The following is a 21,618-nucleotide window of genomic DNA, read 5'->3' on the forward strand; positions in this document are numbered from 1 at the left end:
TTGCTGTTTAAAAACTTAATTTAAGTGATTACACTTAAATTAAGTTTTTAAACAGTTTTAGAATATTATAATATTATTAAGTTTTTAAACTTTATTACTTAAATTAAGTTTAAAAACTTAATTTAAGTGTTAAAGTGATTACAACAATCTATCTATAATATATATAAACGCGAAAGGTCATTCATCACGAAATCTCCGAAACTATAACACCTACAAACTTGAAATTTGGCAGGTAGGCTCCTTATAGGAAGTAGACATCCGCTAAGAACGGATTTGACGAAACTCGACCCCTAAGGGGGTAAAACGGGGGTTGGAAGTTTGTATGAAAGTCCCATGTTTTTGAAGTAAGAGACTTGAAATTTAAAATGTATGCTCTATAGATGATGAAAAGGTGCCCAAATAATGTTTCTTAGAAATCAACTCCCTTTTGGGGTTAAAACGGGGGATGTTACGTTGACCCACTTATCACGAAATCTCCGAAACTATAACAGCTACAAATTTGACATTTGGCAGGTAAGTTCCATATAAAGCGTAGTCATATGCTAAGAACTGATTTAACGTAACTCGACCCTTAAAGGGGTAAAACGGGGGTTGGAACTTTGTATGAAAGTCCTATGTTTTTGAAGTAAGAGATTTGAAATTTAAAATGTATGTATAGATAGTAAAAAGGTATCCAAATAATGTATCTTTAGAAATCAACTCCTTTTTGGGGTTAAAACGGGGGATGGTAGGTTGACTCACTCATCACGAAATCTCCGAAACTATAACAGTTATAAACTTAAAATTTGTCAGGTAAGTTTCTTATAAGGCGTAGACATCTGCTAAGAACTAATTTTACGAAACTCGATCCTTAAAAGGCTAAAACGGGGCTTGGGAGTTTATATAAAAGTCCTATGTTTTTGAAGTAAGAGACTTGAAATTTAAAATGTATGCTCTATACATGGTGAGAAGGTGTTCAAATAATGCATTGTAATCTATATATATAAAAGAGAAAGATCACTGACTCACTCATCACGAGAACTCAAAAACTGCTGGATGGTCCATTCATCCAGGATGGACAAAGATGAAATTTGGCAGGGAGGTAGATTATAATTAATAGACGTCCGCTAAGAACGGATTTTGCGATATTCCACCGCTAAGGGGGTTTAATTGGGGTTGATAGTTTGTATGAAACTTATACAGCAGGGTCGGTTTAAAGCAAAATAACCGCGTTGCAACCCTATGTGTTCAAGAAACATTTATATTGATCACTTATAAGTAGTACAAAAAAATATATTTTTTACAATATCCAACCTTTACGTTACTAGAATTCTTTTTATTTACCCCTGTCTTCACGGAGTCACGGAGGAGCGTGCGTTACGCTATTCTGTGACATATAGTTACGTAGAACCATATTAAAAACTGAATTGCATGCAGTATAGTTAAACATATTTACAATACTACATTATTACTACATTATTTCATACCACAATTCTGACGAATTCAACGAACCATTTTGTTAAACGCGACGCGCGCTTCACGCGCACGTAGTCGCGGGCAACAGTTAGTGTATTATAAAACAAAGTCCCCAAAAGTGTATGTGATCGATTCCCCCAAAATCTACGGAACGGATTTTCATGCGGTTTCATCAATGGAGAAAGGGCTTCAAGAGGAAGGCTTATGGAACGGCTAAGCCGATTATGATGAGAGTTTCACTGGAAGTTTGCCGGAAAAACTTTGTGTCACACTGATTTCAACGCGGGAGAAGCCGCGGGCACAGCTAGTCTTAATATATATAAATCTCGTGTCACAATGTTTGTCCTCAATGGACTCCTAAACCACTTAACCGATTATAATAAAATTCGCACACCATGTGCAGTTCGATCCAACTTGAAAGACAGGCTATGTTTTATTTTGATATATTAATTATTATATTTAAGAAAAAAATAAAGAAGGCGGTACAAAGTTCGCCAGGTCAGCTAGTAATATTCTAAAACTTTTGGCGTCTACATTATGTGTTGTATATTGGAAGTAAAAATTACTTTCTAAAACAGTGTTTTGTTGTGCCCCGAGGTTTAACACATAACATAAGCGTTAATTTGATTAAAACACGTAATAAAAAATATTATATAGTCTTTTTTCGTAAATGGACAAAAAAAAAGAATTTTTTAAATTCAAAACAGTGCTTCTTGAAATTAGCACGTTCAAACAAATAAACAAACTGTTATCTTTATAATATTAGTACAGATTGAAGGGAAAGTTGTTATTTTGTATTTTTATTTAAAAAAAAATCCTTCGAAAATACTCACTAGCAATATATGTTGTTGTACCCGTTCCACTAATGGGTTTCCCGAATAAATGTCCGTTGAGTGTGTATTCGGCATTTGTCGTTAAATTTGCTTCAAAGGAAAGACGGATCAGCTTAAAATTGTTATCGAAGCTGTAAGAAAAAAAAATACGGAAATAGATATACATACATAAGTACGTAGACAAATAAACTGATGGATCAGCTACATAATATACGACGCAACTGAAATTGTCAATCAAATTTTTTTTTACAAGTGGGCTGGTGCATTTTTTGCTCAGAGAATCGGCATAGCGATTCAACGAGGAAATGCTGCCAGCATTCTTGGCATAATTCCACATGGACACATGGACATGGTTTATACCAAAACAATGTGTAAATATTTAGTTCTTAAGTTGTGAGTAAGTATGTATAATAAAATTAAATGTTTAATAAAATTTTCACGAATCAATCAAAATATTCTTTATTCAAGTTAACTTTAGTTTATTTCATACTAGCGACCCGACCCGGCTTCGCACGATTGCAAAAACCATCAGCGTTTCTCTACTATATTATGCATGTATTTAAACATATAACCCTTCCTCTGGAATAACTCTATTTTCTAATGAAAACCGTATCAAAATCCGTTGCGTAGTTTTAAAGATCTAAGCATACAGACAGCGGGAAGCGACTTTGTTTTATACTATATATAAATGTAAATGTTTGCTTCGATAACAATTTAAGCTAATGCTTAAATTGTTATCTACTGTAAGTAAACAAGTTATTAAGCTTTAATAAACAAGTAATTAAGGGTAATTTTGTGAGCGGATAGAATATTTATGGACAAAATATTTCTTCTATATTATGTAATGTTTCAGTTAGTCAGATTATATAAATTCTCATTGCATTAGAAAATGGAGAAGAAAAGTATTTAAAAAGTGAACCTAATGTTTTGCATACAAATATTTCAAATACTTATGTAAGGTGTACCTAATGTCATTGATCTTAGCGTCGCTCAGTCCTGATATTTTGACATTGTGCAGTTTATGGATCACACCGTCTGTCTTAATTTCAATTGAATCTATCAACATTTCATCTAGCTTTTCTACGTGAGACTCTGGGATTCCATTAACAAACTTCTTAAGAAGCGCCTGACCTTCACTTGTCAAACATTCGGAGTCGTGCATCGAACATTTTTTGTACGAGAGTTGAGCTGAAAGATATAAAAACTTGAATATTTTACTTATATACTTTATTGCACTCAAAAAATAGATATAAAACATAAAATAATAGAAAGGTTTATGGCAAAGGTGGACTTATCTCTGAAAGAGATTTCTTCCAGTCAACCCATGGTCATGAGTAAGTGTTTCATATAGCGAGGCAAACAGTGTAAGAAGTATTCATTAAGAAGAAAAAAAAATATATAAAAAAACACCATACCATATTTTATTGGTACAGAGAGTTATTTTATTTTTATATGAATATATTAGTAAACTAAGCTATCGGTTCATTAGATTGAGTTATTGGCGTCGCTTTTGTAGGCGGACAAAAAAGGAAGCACTCAAAAAAGATTGTGGTTACAACCTCAGGAAAATCAACGAAGTTCTAATCGGAGAACGAACTCGCTCATAAACAATCATGACTTATAAACGATTTTTATATTAAACGAATTTGACTTTTTCCTTTTGTACCGCGCATCTTTGGTATGGAACCAATTATCGGAGGAAGTCAGATCTGATTTAGGATTGTGGGTAGACCTAGGCCATTTTGATATAAAATAATCAAAATAATCGAGAGAAATATCCGGAATATACGCTGATTGTTTTTTAGGCCAGCCATTCCATAAAACAATAGCGTCAACGAAAAATAATGGTTAAATGTTTTGGCCGACGGTTATGGGCTTGCCCATCATGCCCACAACGATGGATCCGCCCCTGGCTACAAGCGATGTGGGGTACGATTTAAATTCAAGTTTTGAATTGACTAAGATTGTAGGATATTTAGATATCTCTTAGTAACATAAAGACTTGAACTTTTTATATCAAGAGAATCGGTAATATAATAGCAGAATAAAACGGAGAACTAAACTTTATCTTATGATTAAAAAAACACACTTTTACGGTAGATTTAACTTACAAGTAAAAGAGCCTAATTTAATTTGTTTAGTAATATTATTGTTTTAATATATTAGTAAGTCAGTTTAGTAGACTAAAAAGATCCAATGATATACAAACATTAGACTTACGTTCAGCTAATATAGAAGATAGCTGCAAAACCACACCCAATATATTAAAATAACTCAAAAATTTTATCATTTTCAATCGTTATCTTTTACAGATACACATGTAACAGTTAAAACGCCAAACTCAAGTCAGCACAAATGATTGGTTATTCTACTCCATTCTTTACATACCCATTGCTTGAATTTTTATTAATCTACCCACAATTAAATGCTTCTTTCATTATTTCAACTGTACCACTTAAAAGAATTTTATCTCAACTTATTTCTATAATTTTGAAATATTCAGAATAATTTAAAATTCTGTAAAACGTATTTATACTTTAATCTCAAAGTAGATACTTAATTTTTTCTGAGGCTGTTTGTCTTTACTTTAAATGATAAAGGTAGGAAAAAAAATACCAATTTTAATTTAAAAAAATTGTTATTTTATTTGATGAATAACATTATTATAATTTGTTCGCTAGTAAATCTAATCGATTGCTAAGCAGACTTAAGAAACAAAAGTTGACAAAGAAAGAAAAATGAAAGAAGAAGTAAGAAACTTATAGCTATAGCGATATTATGGTCAGTGAAATTCATGGTCACACAGATATATTGATCACATCTAACAAATTTTTTTTTTAATATTATAATCGCATTAAATTTAACAAGTATGTTATTCATAAGTCAATCAAAAAAAAAAAAAAATTATCGATACAAAAATATATCTTCGAAATAATTTGAATGACCAAATGTTTTTATTGCGTTGAAAACTTTATCAACTATCTTAGAGAAAAAATCTCTTCCGAACAAGTTCGTTATTGTCACCCAGTTCTCATTGAGGAGATCGTTGACGACTTGACCTGGAACAATATTATTTGATTAAAATAAATATAATTCTATTTAAACCATAAAAAAGTAATTCATTAATTTCTATTTAAATATTGTCAAATATTGTCACCACAGTCAATCTTGTGTATCAGCGTATGGGACTTTCACATGTATGTTAACAAATCCAGTTTAATATGGTTAGTTTTCGGCACGAATACTGAGTTTAATTCAAGATTTTATAGATATATAATGAGTACTAAATAATTTTACAATAAGAAAACAGAAACTATTTGCTATTTGCAACCCTCACTATCGTCGAACGCTCAATATCGGCTAATATCTATATAGAGAATATTTGTTACTCATTACAAAGTTATATCTGTTAACCAGCCGTGGGACAACGATGCTGTATTATTTTTTCATAGCTTTAATGAATACATTCATTAAGAATATCAAAATAAATAAAAACTTACCCTTTTCAGTATCACCATTGAAAAGGTTCTCATATTGGTATTCCACGCAATCCTTAATGGCAAATCCGGAGCGGTAACGTTTTATTACTAATCTGTGTTTACCATTTTCATTTTCATTGATATCATACGATATCAGCAAATCTATCTGAATGTCCCCTGAAATAAATCAATCGTTATCAATATCGAAATCAAAATAAAATAAATTTTAACATACTCTAAAGTACTTTATTATAGTTAATGTGAAGATACCACCGATTTGGAATGTAGATGATACAGAAAAGAATCGTCACAAAGTTCCGCTGTTTATGTTTAAAAAAACCTTTCATTCACTCATCATCATCGTCATCACTTCAGTCTATCATAGTCCATTGGTGGACATAGGCCTCCACAAGTTCGTGCTAAAAATGGCGTGAAATAATGTGTTTTGCCCATTGTCACCACGCTGGGCAGGAACGGCTGGCTTTGTCGCATCAAAGACGCTGCTGCACGTCTTTGACCTGTGTATTTCAAAGCCAGCAGTTGGATGGTTATTCTGGCATCGGTCGGCTTTATAAGTTTCAAGGTTGGAACTGTGTTATTCCTTAGTCGCCTCTTACGACACCCATAGGAATAAAGGGGGGTGGCTATTATTCTTTACTGCCGTAGCTACACAGCTTTCGTTCATTATGAATTTAGTCATATATTGCATACAACACACAGCGCCACTAAACACATTTTTGACGGTTTCTAGCAGTATTTGAATTTAGAGGTCAAATAAAGGTGGATATAAGTAGGGTAGATTCAATGATAAATAATTCAGTTTTATCTTTTAGTCTCACTGTGGAAGTTAAAAACATCCGCCAACTCGCATTGGAGCAGTTAGGTGGATTAAGCTCTGATCCATCTCCTACACGGGGAATGAGACCTATACCCAGCAGTGGAATATATTACAGGTTGAATCGTAAGCATAAGTTAAAAATAGGAATAAATTAAAATAATAGCACAATTTTCTTTAAGTTATAAATAAATTTCTTCAAAACTACTTACTAGCAGTAAACGTCGTCGTACCCTCTCCACTAATGGGTTTCGCGAAGAACATTCCTTCAATTGTGTAATCAGCATTTATATCTAACGTTGCGTCGAAGGAAATGTGAATCAGCTTAAAATAGGTATCGAAGCTGTGAAAAAAAAAACAGACAATTTCAATCGAAGCTAGCAGCGACTGGTCACACGTGGTGGTTTTTCAGTCACTAGGAGTCTGACATAACCCTCTGGCGCCCCCGCGCTGGAGGGTATTCATGACGGATTATCCCCACGTAAAAAAAGGTTATATTTTCTAAATGTAATAAAAAGTTTTTGCGATTACCATTGTTTGCTATAGCTATTGAAATATTACATTCTTTTACACATTTTAGCTACAGCGCTGGCTTCTTGAAGTTCAGCTATGTTTTTTTATACGGCAAACAAACGTAAGGACCATCTGATGCTTAACGTAGCCCATAAACACAACACCACAAGCATTGCAAGCTCGTCGCTGACCCTACACCCGATCCTCCCCAGGAGCTCGCTACCTGACTCGCCAAAGGTACACAACACTACTTGCAGCCGTGATTTTCTTTAAGGTAGTGATACTTCCCCAAAACGTTTGTTCCAGATTTTGAGTAAGAATTATCCAGTGATAGGTAGGATGAGGCCCTAAGTACCTGAATTAATGCTAGGCCCTACCTCAATTAATTTTATTAACCGACTTCAAAAAAAAGGTGGAGGTTACTCAATTCGACCGTATATATATTATGTATGTTCGGAGATAACTCCGTCGTTTATGAACCTATTTTGATAATTCTTTTTTTGTTGGAAAGGAGATATCCCTAGTTTGGTACCATGATAAGGAAACCACGATCTGATTGATAATGGGATCACAGAGAAATCGAGGGAAACTCTCGAAAATCTGCATAACTTTTTACTAGGTGTACCGATTTTAATGATTTTTAATTTAATCGAAATGTTTATCATGTGGTCACATTCAAATTTCATCGAGATCTGATTACAACTTTTTGAGTAATCTTTGATAATGTGTATTTACTTGATTATTTTTTCATCTACCTACGTTGTATTACTTGTCGATATAATTGAAGTCGGTTTTCCTTCGTTTGTCTGCAAACACAATTATTCCACAAATATTTTAAATACTCTTAAAAATTATACCTAATGTCGTTGATCTTAGCGTTCCCCAATCCTGTTATTTTGATATTATGTAGTACGTGGTGTACACCATCTGCGTTGATTTCAAATGTACCTATAAACATATCATCGAGTTTCTCTATATGATACTCTGGGATTCCGTTAGTAAACTGCTTAAGATGCTCCTGGGCTTCACGTGTCAAACATTCGGAGTCCTGTATCGAACATTTTTTGCACGAGAGATGCGCTGAAAGATATAAATGTTTTAATATTTTTATTGACGAGTATCTCATCTTTTTTATATATTTTTGTATCAATTTAGGTAAATTAAGACTTGTTTTTAACTTCGCTTTCTTGGTACTGAGTTATGTTTATATTTAGTACACGTGATTGTCACAAATATTGAACTTATTAACTTATAGTTCGGTTTTTTTTTTAATTTAAGTAATCGAGGTTTTAAACTGTTTTGACATTTGATGAGATGGCTGGCACATTTTTATGCGCAAAGATTAAGTATTTTTATTCAAAGGGGTTACTGCCAACGTTTTTAATTTAATTCCCCGTAAACGTACGTTATTCCACAATAAATTCGTTTAGGAGACGCGAGTATCAATATACCCAACATTAGCAAATTAAGAAATTAATATGGTTAGTCTGGTGATACATCGTTAAATTATTGTAAGGTTCATCATTACAGCCTATACAGTCCACTGCTGGACATAGGCCTCCACAAGTTTACGCCGAAAATAGCATGAACTCATGTGTTTTGCCCATAGTCACCACGCTAGGCAGGCGGGTTGGTGACCACAGGGCTGGCTTTGTCGCACCGAAGACGCTGCTGCCCGTCTTCGGCCTGTGTATTTCAAAGCCAGCAGTTGGATGGCTATCCCACCACCGGTTGGCTTTTTAAATTCCAAGGTGGTAGCGGAACTGTGTTATCCCTTAGTCGCCTCTTACGACACCCATGGAAAGAGAGGGGGTGGCTATATTCTTTAGTACCGTAGCCATACAGTACTCGTAGCCACACAGTACATTGTAATTGTGTGATTGTAAGGTTCGGACTTCATTATTAGTATATGTTCCCCAATCTGCAGTTGAACAGTGTGGTAGATTAAGCTCGATCCTTCTCCTATGTCGAGAAAGAGGTCTACGTCCAGCAGTGGCATGTTGAAGGCTGAATAAAGTAATTAAATTATGGTGCTAATAAAATGGTAATAAAATAGGTATTAACAAACTTACGTTCTGCTAAAGTAGGAGATATCAGCGAAGCCGCAACTAAAATAATTACGAAACTCAAAAATTTAATCATTTTTAATAAAATGCGTTCTATCTTTTCTACAATTATTTAAGCAGTGAGCTCAAGAACGTTAGAAGAGGTAATAGAATTAGTCGATGGCAGCTTTATTATATATGAACCCGTTGTTTTAATTATTTTTAATCTACCGACATTTAAATTATAACTAGTCATTAGCATATTTGCAGCGACTCATTTGCTCTTTTTAAGGTTTTTTTAACCGACTTCAAAAAAAGGAGGAGGTTACTCAATTCGACCGTATATATATATATATATATATATATATATATATATATATATATATATATATATATATATATATACGGTCGGATTGGAGGATATAGCTAGGTCGCTAGTATATATATATATATATATATATATATATATATACTAGCGACCCACCCCGGCTTCGCACGTGTGCAATGCTGATACTAAATATACTACAGAATGTCTTTATTTATAGTGTGAAGCTAGCTTATAGCATTAACATAATAACAACAACATTCAAATATGCGTCGTTAGATTACGCGTTGTTACAGAATGCATTAAAGAGATAAAGGTTCACTGCTCGTTCCCCGTAGGTGATAGCGTGATAATATGTAGCCTATATGTTGACCCGACTTCTTAATAATATTCGTGCCAAATTTGAAGTAAATCCATGCAGTACTTTTTGAGTTTATCCCGGATATACATACATACAAACAGATAAACAGACAAATAGATAAACAGACAAACAGACAAACAGACAAAAATTCTAAAAACCATATTTTTGGCTTCGGCATCGATTGTAGATCACATCCCAAGTATTCTTTAAAAAAAATATTCAATGTACAGTTTTGACTTTCCTACCATTTTATTATATGTATATTTAATGTATGTTCGGGGATAACTCCGTCGTTTATGAACCGATTTTGATAATTCTTTTTTTGTTGGAAAGAAGATATCCCTAGTTTGGTACCATGATAAGAAAACCAGGATCTGATGATGGGATCCCAGAGAAATTGAGAGAAACTCCCGAAAATCCACATAACTTTTTACTGGGTGTGCCGATTTTGATAAAGCTGATGTTTATCATGTGGTTATATTTAAATTTCATCGAGATCTGATTACAACTTCTGGAGTAATCTTTGATAATGCGTATTTATTTAACTATTTTTTCGTCTACCTACGTTGTATTACTTGTCGATATAACTGAAGTCGGTTTTTCTTCGTTTGCCTGCAAACACAATTATTAGGTTACTCAATTCGACCATATCATATATATATTATGTATGTTCAGGGATTACTTCGTCGTTTATGAACCGATTTTGTTAATTATTTTTTTGTTGTAAAGGAGACATCGGAAGTGTGGTTCCATGATAAGGAAACCAGGATCTGACGATGGGAGCCCAGAGAATTCAAGGGAAACTCTCGAAAATCCGCATAGCTTTTTACTGGGTGTACCCATTTTGATGATTTTTAATTTAATGAAAAGTCAATATTTATCACGTGGTCACATTTAAATTTCATCGAGGTCTGATTACAACTTTTAATCTTAGAAGTAATCTTTGATAATGCGTATTTACTTGACTATTTTTTCGTCTACCTACGTTGTATTACTTGTCGATATAATTGAAGTCGGTTTTGCTTAGTTTGCGTGCAAACACAATTATTAGGTTACACAATTCGACCGTACATATATATATCTAATATATAAAATTTTCGTGTCGCGGTGTTTGTAGTTAAACTCCTCCGAAACGGCTTGACCGATTCTCATGAAATTTTCTGTGCATATTGGGTAGGTCTGAGAATCGAACGACATCTATTTTTAATCTTAGAAGTAATCTTTGATAATGCGTATTTACTTGACTATTTTTTCGTCTACCTACGTTGTCGATGTAATTGAAGTCGGTTTATAGCAAACCAGAACAAGAACAAGCCAGAACATATACTCGTCCTTGTGAAAATTTAAATTGCTTTTAGGTAAAGTTGCTTATAATAAATGTTAGGGGTCTAGCTTTATTGATTTATCATCTAAAAAAATGTATTGGCTAACATGAATTTGATAGGTTTAAAACATTGATCTTTTCTAAGATTATAAAAGTATGAGTTTATACCAAATTAAAAGCCAGTAAGTTAAAATTGTATAAATTATTACAAGTTCCTGAAATTATCCGCTTAATTTTATTAAAGTATATTTTATTTATTTATGTACTAAAGCAATTTACATGCCGTGTCTATGACAGAACCGCTGACGCCTGCGCGTCATGTCACAAGTCGCACTTGCAACGTATGACCTCAATTAAGACTTTGTATCAGCATTCTCGTAACGATGATTTCGTGATGCTAATTAAATCAAATAACTAATACATACATTTATTCAATTAGGATTCAAGAGAAATTTTAATTTTAATTTTACAAATCATAATTATTTATTTTTAAATTATCCAGTAAGCAAGCAAGCATTCAGCCTCTAATATCCCACTGCTGGGCATAGGCACACGCTGCTCCACTGCGAATTGGCAGTAAATAATAAGTTATTTATTATTATTACAAGGACAGACATCTAAACCGCAAAGAAATATTCGTAAACAAAGAAATATCCACTCCGAGGGAATCCGAAGGTAATCGAACCGACGACCGTCACGGCACACGCACCATTACACCAGAGCGGTCGTCATTTGTGTCATGATTTATAAATGGTTAAATCAATTACAAGAGTAAATCACACAATTAATGACTTTTTAACCGACTTTCAAAAAAGGATGAGGTTCTCAATTCGACTGTATTATTATTTTTTATTTATTTATTCAAGGCTCATCAACGGAAGGTACACAGCAAACTATCTAGCGTACGTACCTACATTTTGTTAAAATTTTCGTGTACCCGCAAATACAGATGGGCACGGCATTTACAATAATGACGCTCGAATAATCAATCAAATAGTATTTCATATTTTTACAATTAGTCACATTTGACTATGATTGTACAATAACGTTAGCAAAGTATCAAAACGTCGCATTTGTTAATTATATTAGTACAATAAAATTATTCTAGATTAAAAAGAATTTAGTAGTCAGTTGGGCTAACTTAATAATTTAACAATTTCTAAGGTCTTTGACAATGAATATGTCTGGACAATGATTAAAAAAAATAGTAATAATAATTATAACAAATAGAGAACACAGAAAAGATCCAAAGTGGAACATAGTCAATAAATGGACAACTGTAGTTATTTGATTAGTAACAAAACAATAAACAACGAGAATAAATATCTAAAATCTCAGAGTAAACTAAAATACATTACAAAATTAAGAGAACTCCTCCATATGTCAATAGATAAAACAATTATTATAAATTTCATACAACAAAATAATTATAAAAACATTTAAATTCACAATCGTAATATTTTCAAAATGTCACAACGTGTTCACAATAATTAATGACCAAAAATAAAAATAATTGAAGATTAAAAGAAAAAAAAAACATTTACGGCTGATTTTCGATGATTTCGTCAATAGTATTAATTAAAAACAAAATTTAGAATTTGAGAAATAGGAAACTATCTACATCTATTTTTTATCAAGTTATAGGGTTATTGCGCCTGTTCGCGTCCACCGCCCAATTCGCGTCCATTTTACGGATCTCACTTTCAAAAGTCTCGATATTAAGTATACTAAGACACCAATAAGTCGAAAAGTAATTACCGGCAATACCTCAATGTATAAGAGGCACGCACGCATAGATAAAAGTTCTGTGCGTCCAAGCAATCCTGGGTAAAAAAAAATAGTTAGTGAGGGCTGTTCAACAAGACAGCGCGAAGGCACGGAATAATGAGAAGAAAATAGTGGGCAGCGGTTCGTTTGAAAGTAAGTCTTTTATTATTTTATGTCTATTTTGAATACATAGCTGTTTCTAGGCGTTGGTTATGATAAAAGGAATTATAATAATTATGAATTTGCTTATTTTTTTTATAGTTAACAGTTAAAATAAGGTGGACGCGAACTACTACACCGAATTTATAAAACTTCCACTTTGCGTCCGCAATGGATGGATGAATGGATTTATTAATGTTTAATATGTTGATTTTTAAATAACTATAATTCTTCAATAAATAAATGATTAAAATCCAACCTCTCTTTACATTATCATAAAAATATCACCTCTTTATTCCTTTTCTAAGCTGGTGGACGCGAAGTGGTCCAGCGGGTGGACGCAAATTGGATTTTATGGACGCAAACTAGGTAAATCGCCTAATTCTGAAGTTTGTATTTAAATAAAATAATAACAAGACGTTTCGAACAAAACTAAAAATTAATCTTTAAATAGACTATATAATGAACACAGTAAATAAATTTTTCATAGAAATTAGTGCGGGGACATTTTTATTTTCTTCTTCAAACTTGCCAACTGCACTAAGTGGACGCGAACAGGCGCAATGACCCTATAATAAATTAAGTAGGTGTATACCTCCTACCTGCAATCATTTGTAATGTCGGCTTTTATGATAAGACTAAATTACAATATAATCAATATATTATAATATCATTCTTTATAATTAGTTAAAATTTAATATAATTAATTAAAATCAAATAACTAATAACGTCACATTATTTTGACCATTTCAATTTAATAGAGAATAAAACATAAATTGAAGTACAGTTGATTTAGATCAAATATTAACTGTTCCGATTTATAATATTTCCATGCTTTAATCTTATCTTTTCAGTAATAATAAAAAAAAAATATGAAGAACTTAAAGTCGTCAATAAATGTAACTAACATTAATCAAGATTTAATATATAATAAAATTATACTACATTATTTGAGTCATTAATTTTAATTACTTTTTTGAATTTTGTCAACTTGTCACTAAATATATCAATTTCCAGAGTGGATGTACCTAGCTAGTTTATTGTATTCTCGCACAAGTCTATTTATGGGAGAATTTGAACCTAGGTTAGTATAGCTGCGTCTCACTGCAAAAGGCTTGTATTTACCATGTCTCGGCATTCGAGTGGGTACATAAATATCTAATTTATTCAGAAGTTGAGGGCAATCAAGTACGCCGTTTATTAGTTTGTATAAAAAAAATTAATGTAATTTCTCAGAAATTTTTACTGGGCGAACCGATTTCGATGATATATTTATTTAATCGAAAGGTGCGTGTCATGTGTTTCATTGGAATTAAATAAGATATGACAAGTTTTCTCAAGTTTTATCTAATAACGCGTATTTACTTGACTATTTTTTCGTCTACCTACGTTGTATTTTAACCTCATAGGTATTTGCTCGGTGTATCGATATCGATTATTCTTTTTCATTGAGAGCTGGTACTTGCCTTGTGGCTTTATTTAAATTTGATCGATATCTGACGACTACTTTTGAATAATCTTTCATAACGCGTATTTAGTTGACTATCTTTTCGTCTACCTACGTTGTATTACTAGTCGATGTAATTAAAGTCGATTTTTTTCGTTTGCGAGCAAACACACTTATCAATTCTGCAGAACTTACATCGCACTGATTTTCTCAATAGTTGCAATTCCTGGGGCACATGTATGCCAACTCTTATGATAATATTTTAGTTTAAGACTGTAACATTAATAATACAAGTTTTAATTAGGATAACTTTATTTCATTATTGCATTTGAATCTTGGTTAAAAAAAAGTTTCTTGTCCATTTATTTCGTAAACAAATACTTATGGATACAAAAACAAATCTTCCAAATCGTAAGAACGTGTAAACGCTTTTATTGCGTCGAAGATATTATCGAAAATTTTGTAATAAAATTTATTTCCGAACAAGCTCGTTATTGTGACCCAGTTCTTATTGAGAATGTCGTGGACTGCTTCGTCTGGAACAAAATTATTTAATTATTACACATTATTCTTTTAAAATTATCGATTACCAAAAAGCATTTCATGATGTTTAAATATTTTTATTATATTTATGTGCGTAAATACTAGGCCTTCGCCAAACAGTGATCATACACAGTTTCTTACAGTTTGTCTTAAAATTCTAGTGTAATGTAAGAAGTTCTAATGCTGCAGAAGGAAGCGGCAGAATGGGAGCGAGAACGAGATCCAAACTCACTCCCGATTCGTTGCGGAAGGCGCGGTCGGCGACGCAGGGCCTATCTGGCCAATCTGCCGCCGTAACGCCGGACCAGTGGGCGAAGCGATAGAACGGGGGATGTGTCGTCCTCATTGCACAGTCTTGAGATGGGAGGCGACCTTGATTTCGAAAACCTCTCAGCAGTTACTAATGGCAACGAGCCCTTAGGGCAATCACTAGCGGGATGAAACCGCGTCCCCGTAATTCCACCAAGGCGTGTCGAAGGAAAACCCAGGGGTTTTGGTCCATGTGAGTCGGACATAACCCACGGCTCCCCCGGGCCGTGGTCATCCATAAGGAATTTCCCCTGGGTCAAAAAATAAGAAAGAAGTTCTAGTAGCAATAGTAATTTAGTATCATTGAGCTTAAACCCCTCTGTATAGGGAAGGTCAATACATAACGACAAGCATTTGACGACTATTTCGAGTAAAAATATAATGTTGGCTTAACGTGTCTAAACATTCAATAAAAAAGTAACAAAATAATGTACCCAGAGTGTTGTTCGTATTTGTTATCACATATCAGTAAATGTATTCATATGATAAATAAATGATCTTTAACAACAAATTCAAAAGCAAATCAAACTTACTCTTTTTCTTGTCTCCATTGAACAAGTTTCTGTATTCGTAATCTACTCCAGTTTTGACGGTAAATCCAGAGCGGTAACGTCTCACTTTCATTCTATGTTTACCATTTTCAGTTTCAATTATATCATATAAAATAAGCATGTCTACTTGAATATTTTCTGAAAAAAATAATAATTTACTTTTTTAGGTTTCTGTAGCCAAGCTATTTTGGCGTGAACTTGTGAAGGCCCATGTCCAGTAGTGGACTGCGATAGGCTGAAGTGAGTGAGTTAAGTTTCTGTAGTAGGCTAGTTACATTTGATGCTTATAAACGGCCCCACAAAATTGTGCAACATAATATAAGTGACTGGCTAAGACTGGGGCATCTCAAAAGAGAAAGGAAAATAGACGACATATTGTTTCGTTCGACTTCTTAATTTAAACTTGCTAACCCGAAAGACGACAAAACGACTAATGTTTAAATAATAGATATAGGGTAGTTTTTATCTCAATTAGACCCGGTAGGTGGCGCAGCTATCGGTATGTAACTCTGAAACTACTGAACCAATTTTTATCAAATTTTGTAAGTATCTGTAATTTGTTCTAACTTGGGAGATAGGGTAGTTTTTATCTCAATTAGACCCGGTAGGTGGCGCAGCTATCGGTATGTAACTCTGAAACTACTGAACCAATTTTTATCAAATTTTGTAAGTATCTGTAATTCGTCTAACTTGGGAGATAGGGTAGTTTTTATCTCAATTAGACCCGGTAGGTGGCGCAGCTATCGGTATGTAACTCTGAAACTACTGAACCAATTTTTATCAAATTTTGTAAGTATCTGTAATTTGTTCTAACTTGGGAGATAGGGTAGTTTTTATCTCATTAGGACCCGGTGGGGGGCGCTAGTATATAAATCTTTTAAAAATTACTCACTAATATGATATGTCGTTGTCCCCGTACCACTGATTGGCTGTCTGAACAAAACTCCGTCCAGTGTGTATTCGGAGTTTGTCGTTAAATTTGCGTCAAAGGATACACGCATTAGCTTGAAATTATTATCGAAGCTGTAAATAAAAAAAGGTATAAACTTGTCATAACCTTATTAGGTAGTCAATTGTCAATTATGTATATTCCACGAAAATGTAGTCGGCGGCCAATCAAAATTTAAAATAGGAGAACTTTCTAGATTATATAGGATCAGACATACTTCATCATCATCATCATCATCATTTCAGCATATCGCAGTCCACTGCTGGATATACGCCTCCACAAGTTCGCGCCAACATGCATGAACTCATGTGTTGCCCATAGTCACTACGCTGGGCAGGCGGATTGGTAACCGCAGGGCTGTGTGGTTACGGCAATGAAGAATATAGCCACCCCCTCTCTACCCGTGGGTGTAGTAAGAGGCGACTAAAGGATAACGCAGTTCCACTACCACCTTGGAACTTAAAAAGCCGACCGATGGCGGGATAACCATCCAACTGCTGGCTTTGAAATACACAGGCCGAAGACGAGCAGCAGCGTCTTCGGCGCGACAAAGACAGACATATTTAGACTTTCAAAATTCTTCTTGCATTAATAAAATGAACCAAAAAAATTTTTTGGAAGGGAGGGAGAAGGCTCTCATAAAACACATTAGTTACATGTGCATACATTGTGCATATTTTAAAGGAAATAATACATTGCATGAGAGTTTTTTAAAGATAATCCGTTTTTGACAAACTTAAAAATACTTGTCTAGTTGTAATAGAGATTCTAGTATGAAATGTAAAAATACACTGGTCAACAAAATTTTAACTTTTTTTCTGTCACATGAGTACTTGTATCAAATTTTGAATGTACTAGGGCCATCAAACAATAATATGTGAATGAAAAAAAATTGACACGTCAGGTTTCCTTGTGACATCAAAACATATATTTTCGTAAAAAGTACAAACATCAGCTACATTTAGAGAAATTATTGCTTGATATAGAATAAATATTTTAGATTTTCGTGAATATTTGGCTTCTGGAAGGTCTTTTTTAAGTCTCCAATAATAATCTGCTTTCATTCCTGGGCTCCATTTCCCTTGATAGCGCTTCTCCATTAAGGAAATGTCCTGATGGAACCTCTTGCTTGTTCGTCATTCACAGTTCCCAAATTTGCCAGAAAGAAATCCAGATGAGAGTCCAGCATATGTATTTTTAAGGACATATTACACCCAAAGCTTTATATGACATTATAATTTCATTTATTAAGTTTTTGTAATTTTCCGATTTATGGTTTCCTAGAAAATTTCGGACAACGTTCAGAAAACATTTCTAGACGAGGTTTTCCTGATCATTCAGTTTTTCTTCAAAGCTCTTATCCTTTATCAGTTACCATATTTGTGGCTCAACAAATATTTCATCTTTAATATTTGCCTCGCTGAGTTTGGGCAATTTCTCTTTAAGAAATACAAATCCAATGACATCTTTAGGCATAGTTTTTACGATTTTTTTTTTTATCAGTTTGGCACTATGTAGGGTGGGTTGGCCGAAGATAAGTTTGGATACTGGATAGTGTGTTCGAAATTGGTTGTAATGCCTTTTGTTTGGGTCAAACAAAAATAACAATCACTTACATGATCTTTTGCTTCGGACAAAATCATTTTCAATTGCAAATGGTATATGACTGTGTTCTTGTTTAATCCAACCTAATAGCAGTCTCACACATGCTACACGACATTTATGTAGAACGCAGGATTTATCTTAATTCCTCAAAGGAAATCCAAAATAGTCTACATAGTACTGTTCAATTATGTGATGTGAAATTTCGACGTTGAGATATAAAAATTACTTCTCCACACACATAGCAAAAACTGCCGGGGTTGTTAGAACACTTTCGTGGCATGTTTGCGATGTAACTACATAAGATGTAAGTTAATTTAATGCAATAGTTATACAGTCGTCCAACTGAAGTTATTCAAAAAAGACACGTGTATGACGTCAGAAATGAATATGTAGCTGTCATAAAAAACTGGACGTGATTGAAACAAAATTATTATATATTGTTAATGAGGATACATCAACATGAACAAAAATCATCAACAAGATCGTGTGACGAAAACAGTGTTTACCAGTGATATTATTTAATTAATCGCTGTGCCCCGTGGCTTATAAATAGCCTCGGCTTCCTCGGTAAACGGGCTACCCAACACAAAAATAATTTTGTAATCGTGTGTATTGTGTTGAATCAGTAGCACCTGAGATTAGCGAGTTTAAAGAAAAACAAAAATAACTTTGCAGCTTTATAATATTAGTATTGATATCAAAACATGATAGCTGATCCCAATTACGAAAACTTAGTCTTAATCAATTTTTATACAGTTGCTTACAGTGTTAATGAACTTGAGAAATTTCTGTAAAAGATTGATAAAAAGAACGAGAATATAAATAGGCACCAACCAATAAATATGCGACATTTTAAACCGACTTAAAAAAATAGGTTCTCAAGTCAACTTAATTTTTTTAGTTAGTCGAAAAAATACTCAACGACATGCGCTATATTAGGAGATATTAGGGATAATTCAAAAATTACTCGTTAGATCTCGACCAATTTACTCGACATTATTATGATTCATCGATATTGTTACATCAATAAAAAGTCATGAACTAAAGATATAAAAAAATGACACACAGTTGAATTTTAAATGGTATTATTATAGACAATTGTATTAGTTATTCTTAAAAATAAAATCAAAATATCCCAGAAAAAAATTGACATATTGGATGCATACCTTATAGGGGTGATAGACGTGCGAGTAAGTTTGCGAACTTGTGGCTCGACGATCTTTTTCGCTCGTGTGTCACCCTAAGTACGCGTACTTTAAAATCGCCGAGTAAGTTCGTTGGCGATCCGACAAGTTTGAAATTTTGCTTGTAACCCGCCTCCGCTCGTACGTGTGGCAGCACTGGGAGGCGCGAGCTGCCGTTTTTAAGTGACTTCCAAAACATTGGGAGGTTCTCAATTTGATTGTACTTTTTTACATAAATTATCTCAGAAATTTTGACTGAGTGGACCGATTTCCATAATTTTTATTTTAATCGAAAGGTGGTGTGTGTCCTGTTGTAAATTTGATTGCGATCTAACAAGTAATTTTTGAGTTATATCTAATAATTACGTAATCACTTGACTGTTTTTCGTCTAACTACGATTATTGTGTTACTTGTTGATATAATTGAAGTCGGTTTTTTTTGTTCGCGAGCAAACACAATTATGTTACGTAGGTATTTGTAATTTTTTTAACTTTTGATTGAGAAATTACTCAAAATGAATTATTTTAAAACTTCGTCATCACACACTTAGCTTTTTTGCTGCAAAATTTTTATACATGGCATACTTCTTACGAGCTAATTTAAAAAAAACTAAATTTAATTTTGTAACGTTAAGTTCCTTTAAAAATGCATCAAATCCTCCAGAATCTCGAACGCCAACAAATCTAATGTGTACACATATCAAATAATTAAAGGAAGAACGCATTTCAAAAATTTAAATAACTTTACCTAATATCGTTGATTTTGGCGTCCTTCAGACCTGTTATTTTTACGTTCTGCAGTTCATGATCGACAGCATCTGTATTGATTTCAATTGTTTCTATAAACATTTCGTCCAGTTTCTCTACGTGAGATTCGGGGATTCCATTTACAAACGTCCTAACAAACTTTTGACCTTCACTTGTCAAACATTCGGAGTCCTGCATCGAACATTTTGTGTACGAGAGTTGTTCTGAAATAAATAAATATAAATCATCGAATTTTCATACTTATAATTTTATGAACCCTTTATTTGGATTTTTAACAATTAATAAATAACATAATACGTCAATCGAAACACCCGCGTTGCGTGTGTAAGCATTGTTTTTATGGTAATACTTCTTTACGCACGCTTGACTTGTGAACTAAGCTGGTTAAAGCGGGCGAGATGACCTAAGCAAGAGAGAGGTGCAAGTACATATTTTCTTTCTCCCTTTCTTTCGTAGGCAGTTACGTTTCGTATATCTATGACACACTCGTTGTTTCTTAGACATTACTAAACGATGTCTAATGATGTAAAGTTGCCTTCTACCTTACTTTACGCGTTTGTTTCTGGTTATGCATTGTATTTCTAGTTTGTTGTAGTAGTTGTTGTTATATAATGTTAGAGAACAGCTATGAAAGTTCGAAATGTTGGGAAGAATCGGCAAGAAATCAAATTTGTAACTATTTTAAAAACCACCAATCATTATAAAATCAGTCATGTGTATTAATATTCAGTGCCACTAAAGTCACACCACACTTTGTCATTAAAATCACTTGGGATGTGAAACACATGGCCTAGAAACAAGACGTTTACTTTGGGCTTCAAAAACTTGGCGTTATAACTTTGTTATTATATCTTCTATACAAATAAATAAAATTGGAGCGTCTATTTGTAATATTAAAATAACAGCTTTTTACTAAATGCATATATGGATGTATACACGGTACATATACCAAAATACATTTTTTTACAAATTTTGTCTGTCTGTCTGTTTGTTCCGGCTAATCTCTGAAACAGCTGGACCGATTTTGACGGGACTTTCACTGGCAGATAGCTGATGTAATAAGGAGTAACTTAGGCTACTTTTATTTTAGAAATTTATTTATAACTCTGCGAACTGAATAATAACTTTTTTTTTAAATTTCACGCACGCACGTCGTCCAGGTTGTT

The 21,618-nt window shown here is 33.4% G+C and overlaps 1 protein-coding gene and 1 long non-coding RNA gene across 2 annotated transcripts; both read right to left on the reverse strand.

Moving 5' to 3' along the window:
* Window positions 1–4,907: 4,907 nt before the first annotated feature.
* LOC123668007 lies at window positions 4,908–5,938 on the reverse strand. The gene is made up of 2 exons (XR_006745506.1): window positions 5,789–5,938; window positions 4,908–5,347 (listed from the first exon to the last, which is right to left on the reverse strand). It is a non-coding gene; the product is annotated as an uncharacterized LOC123668007 (long non-coding RNA).
* Window positions 5,939–14,873: 8,935 nt separating this feature from the next.
* Window positions 14,874–21,026, reverse strand: LOC123667713 (circadian clock-controlled protein daywake-like). Its single transcript, XM_045601553.1, has 5 exons — window positions 21,005–21,026; window positions 20,433–20,655; window positions 16,839–16,969; window positions 15,929–16,084; window positions 14,874–15,079 (listed from the first exon to the last, which is right to left on the reverse strand). The coding sequence occupies exons 1-5, from the start codon at window positions 21,024–21,026 to the stop codon at window positions 14,925–14,927; spliced, it is 687 nt and encodes a 228-aa protein (XP_045457509.1). The 3' UTR covers window positions 14,874–14,924.
* Window positions 21,027–21,618: the final 592 nt, after the last annotated feature.

This window comes from Melitaea cinxia, chromosome 29 (genome assembly GCF_905220565.1).
Source record: "Melitaea cinxia chromosome 29, ilMelCinx1.1, whole genome shotgun sequence".
Taxonomy (NCBI): Eukaryota; Metazoa; Arthropoda; class Insecta; order Lepidoptera; family Nymphalidae; genus Melitaea; species Melitaea cinxia.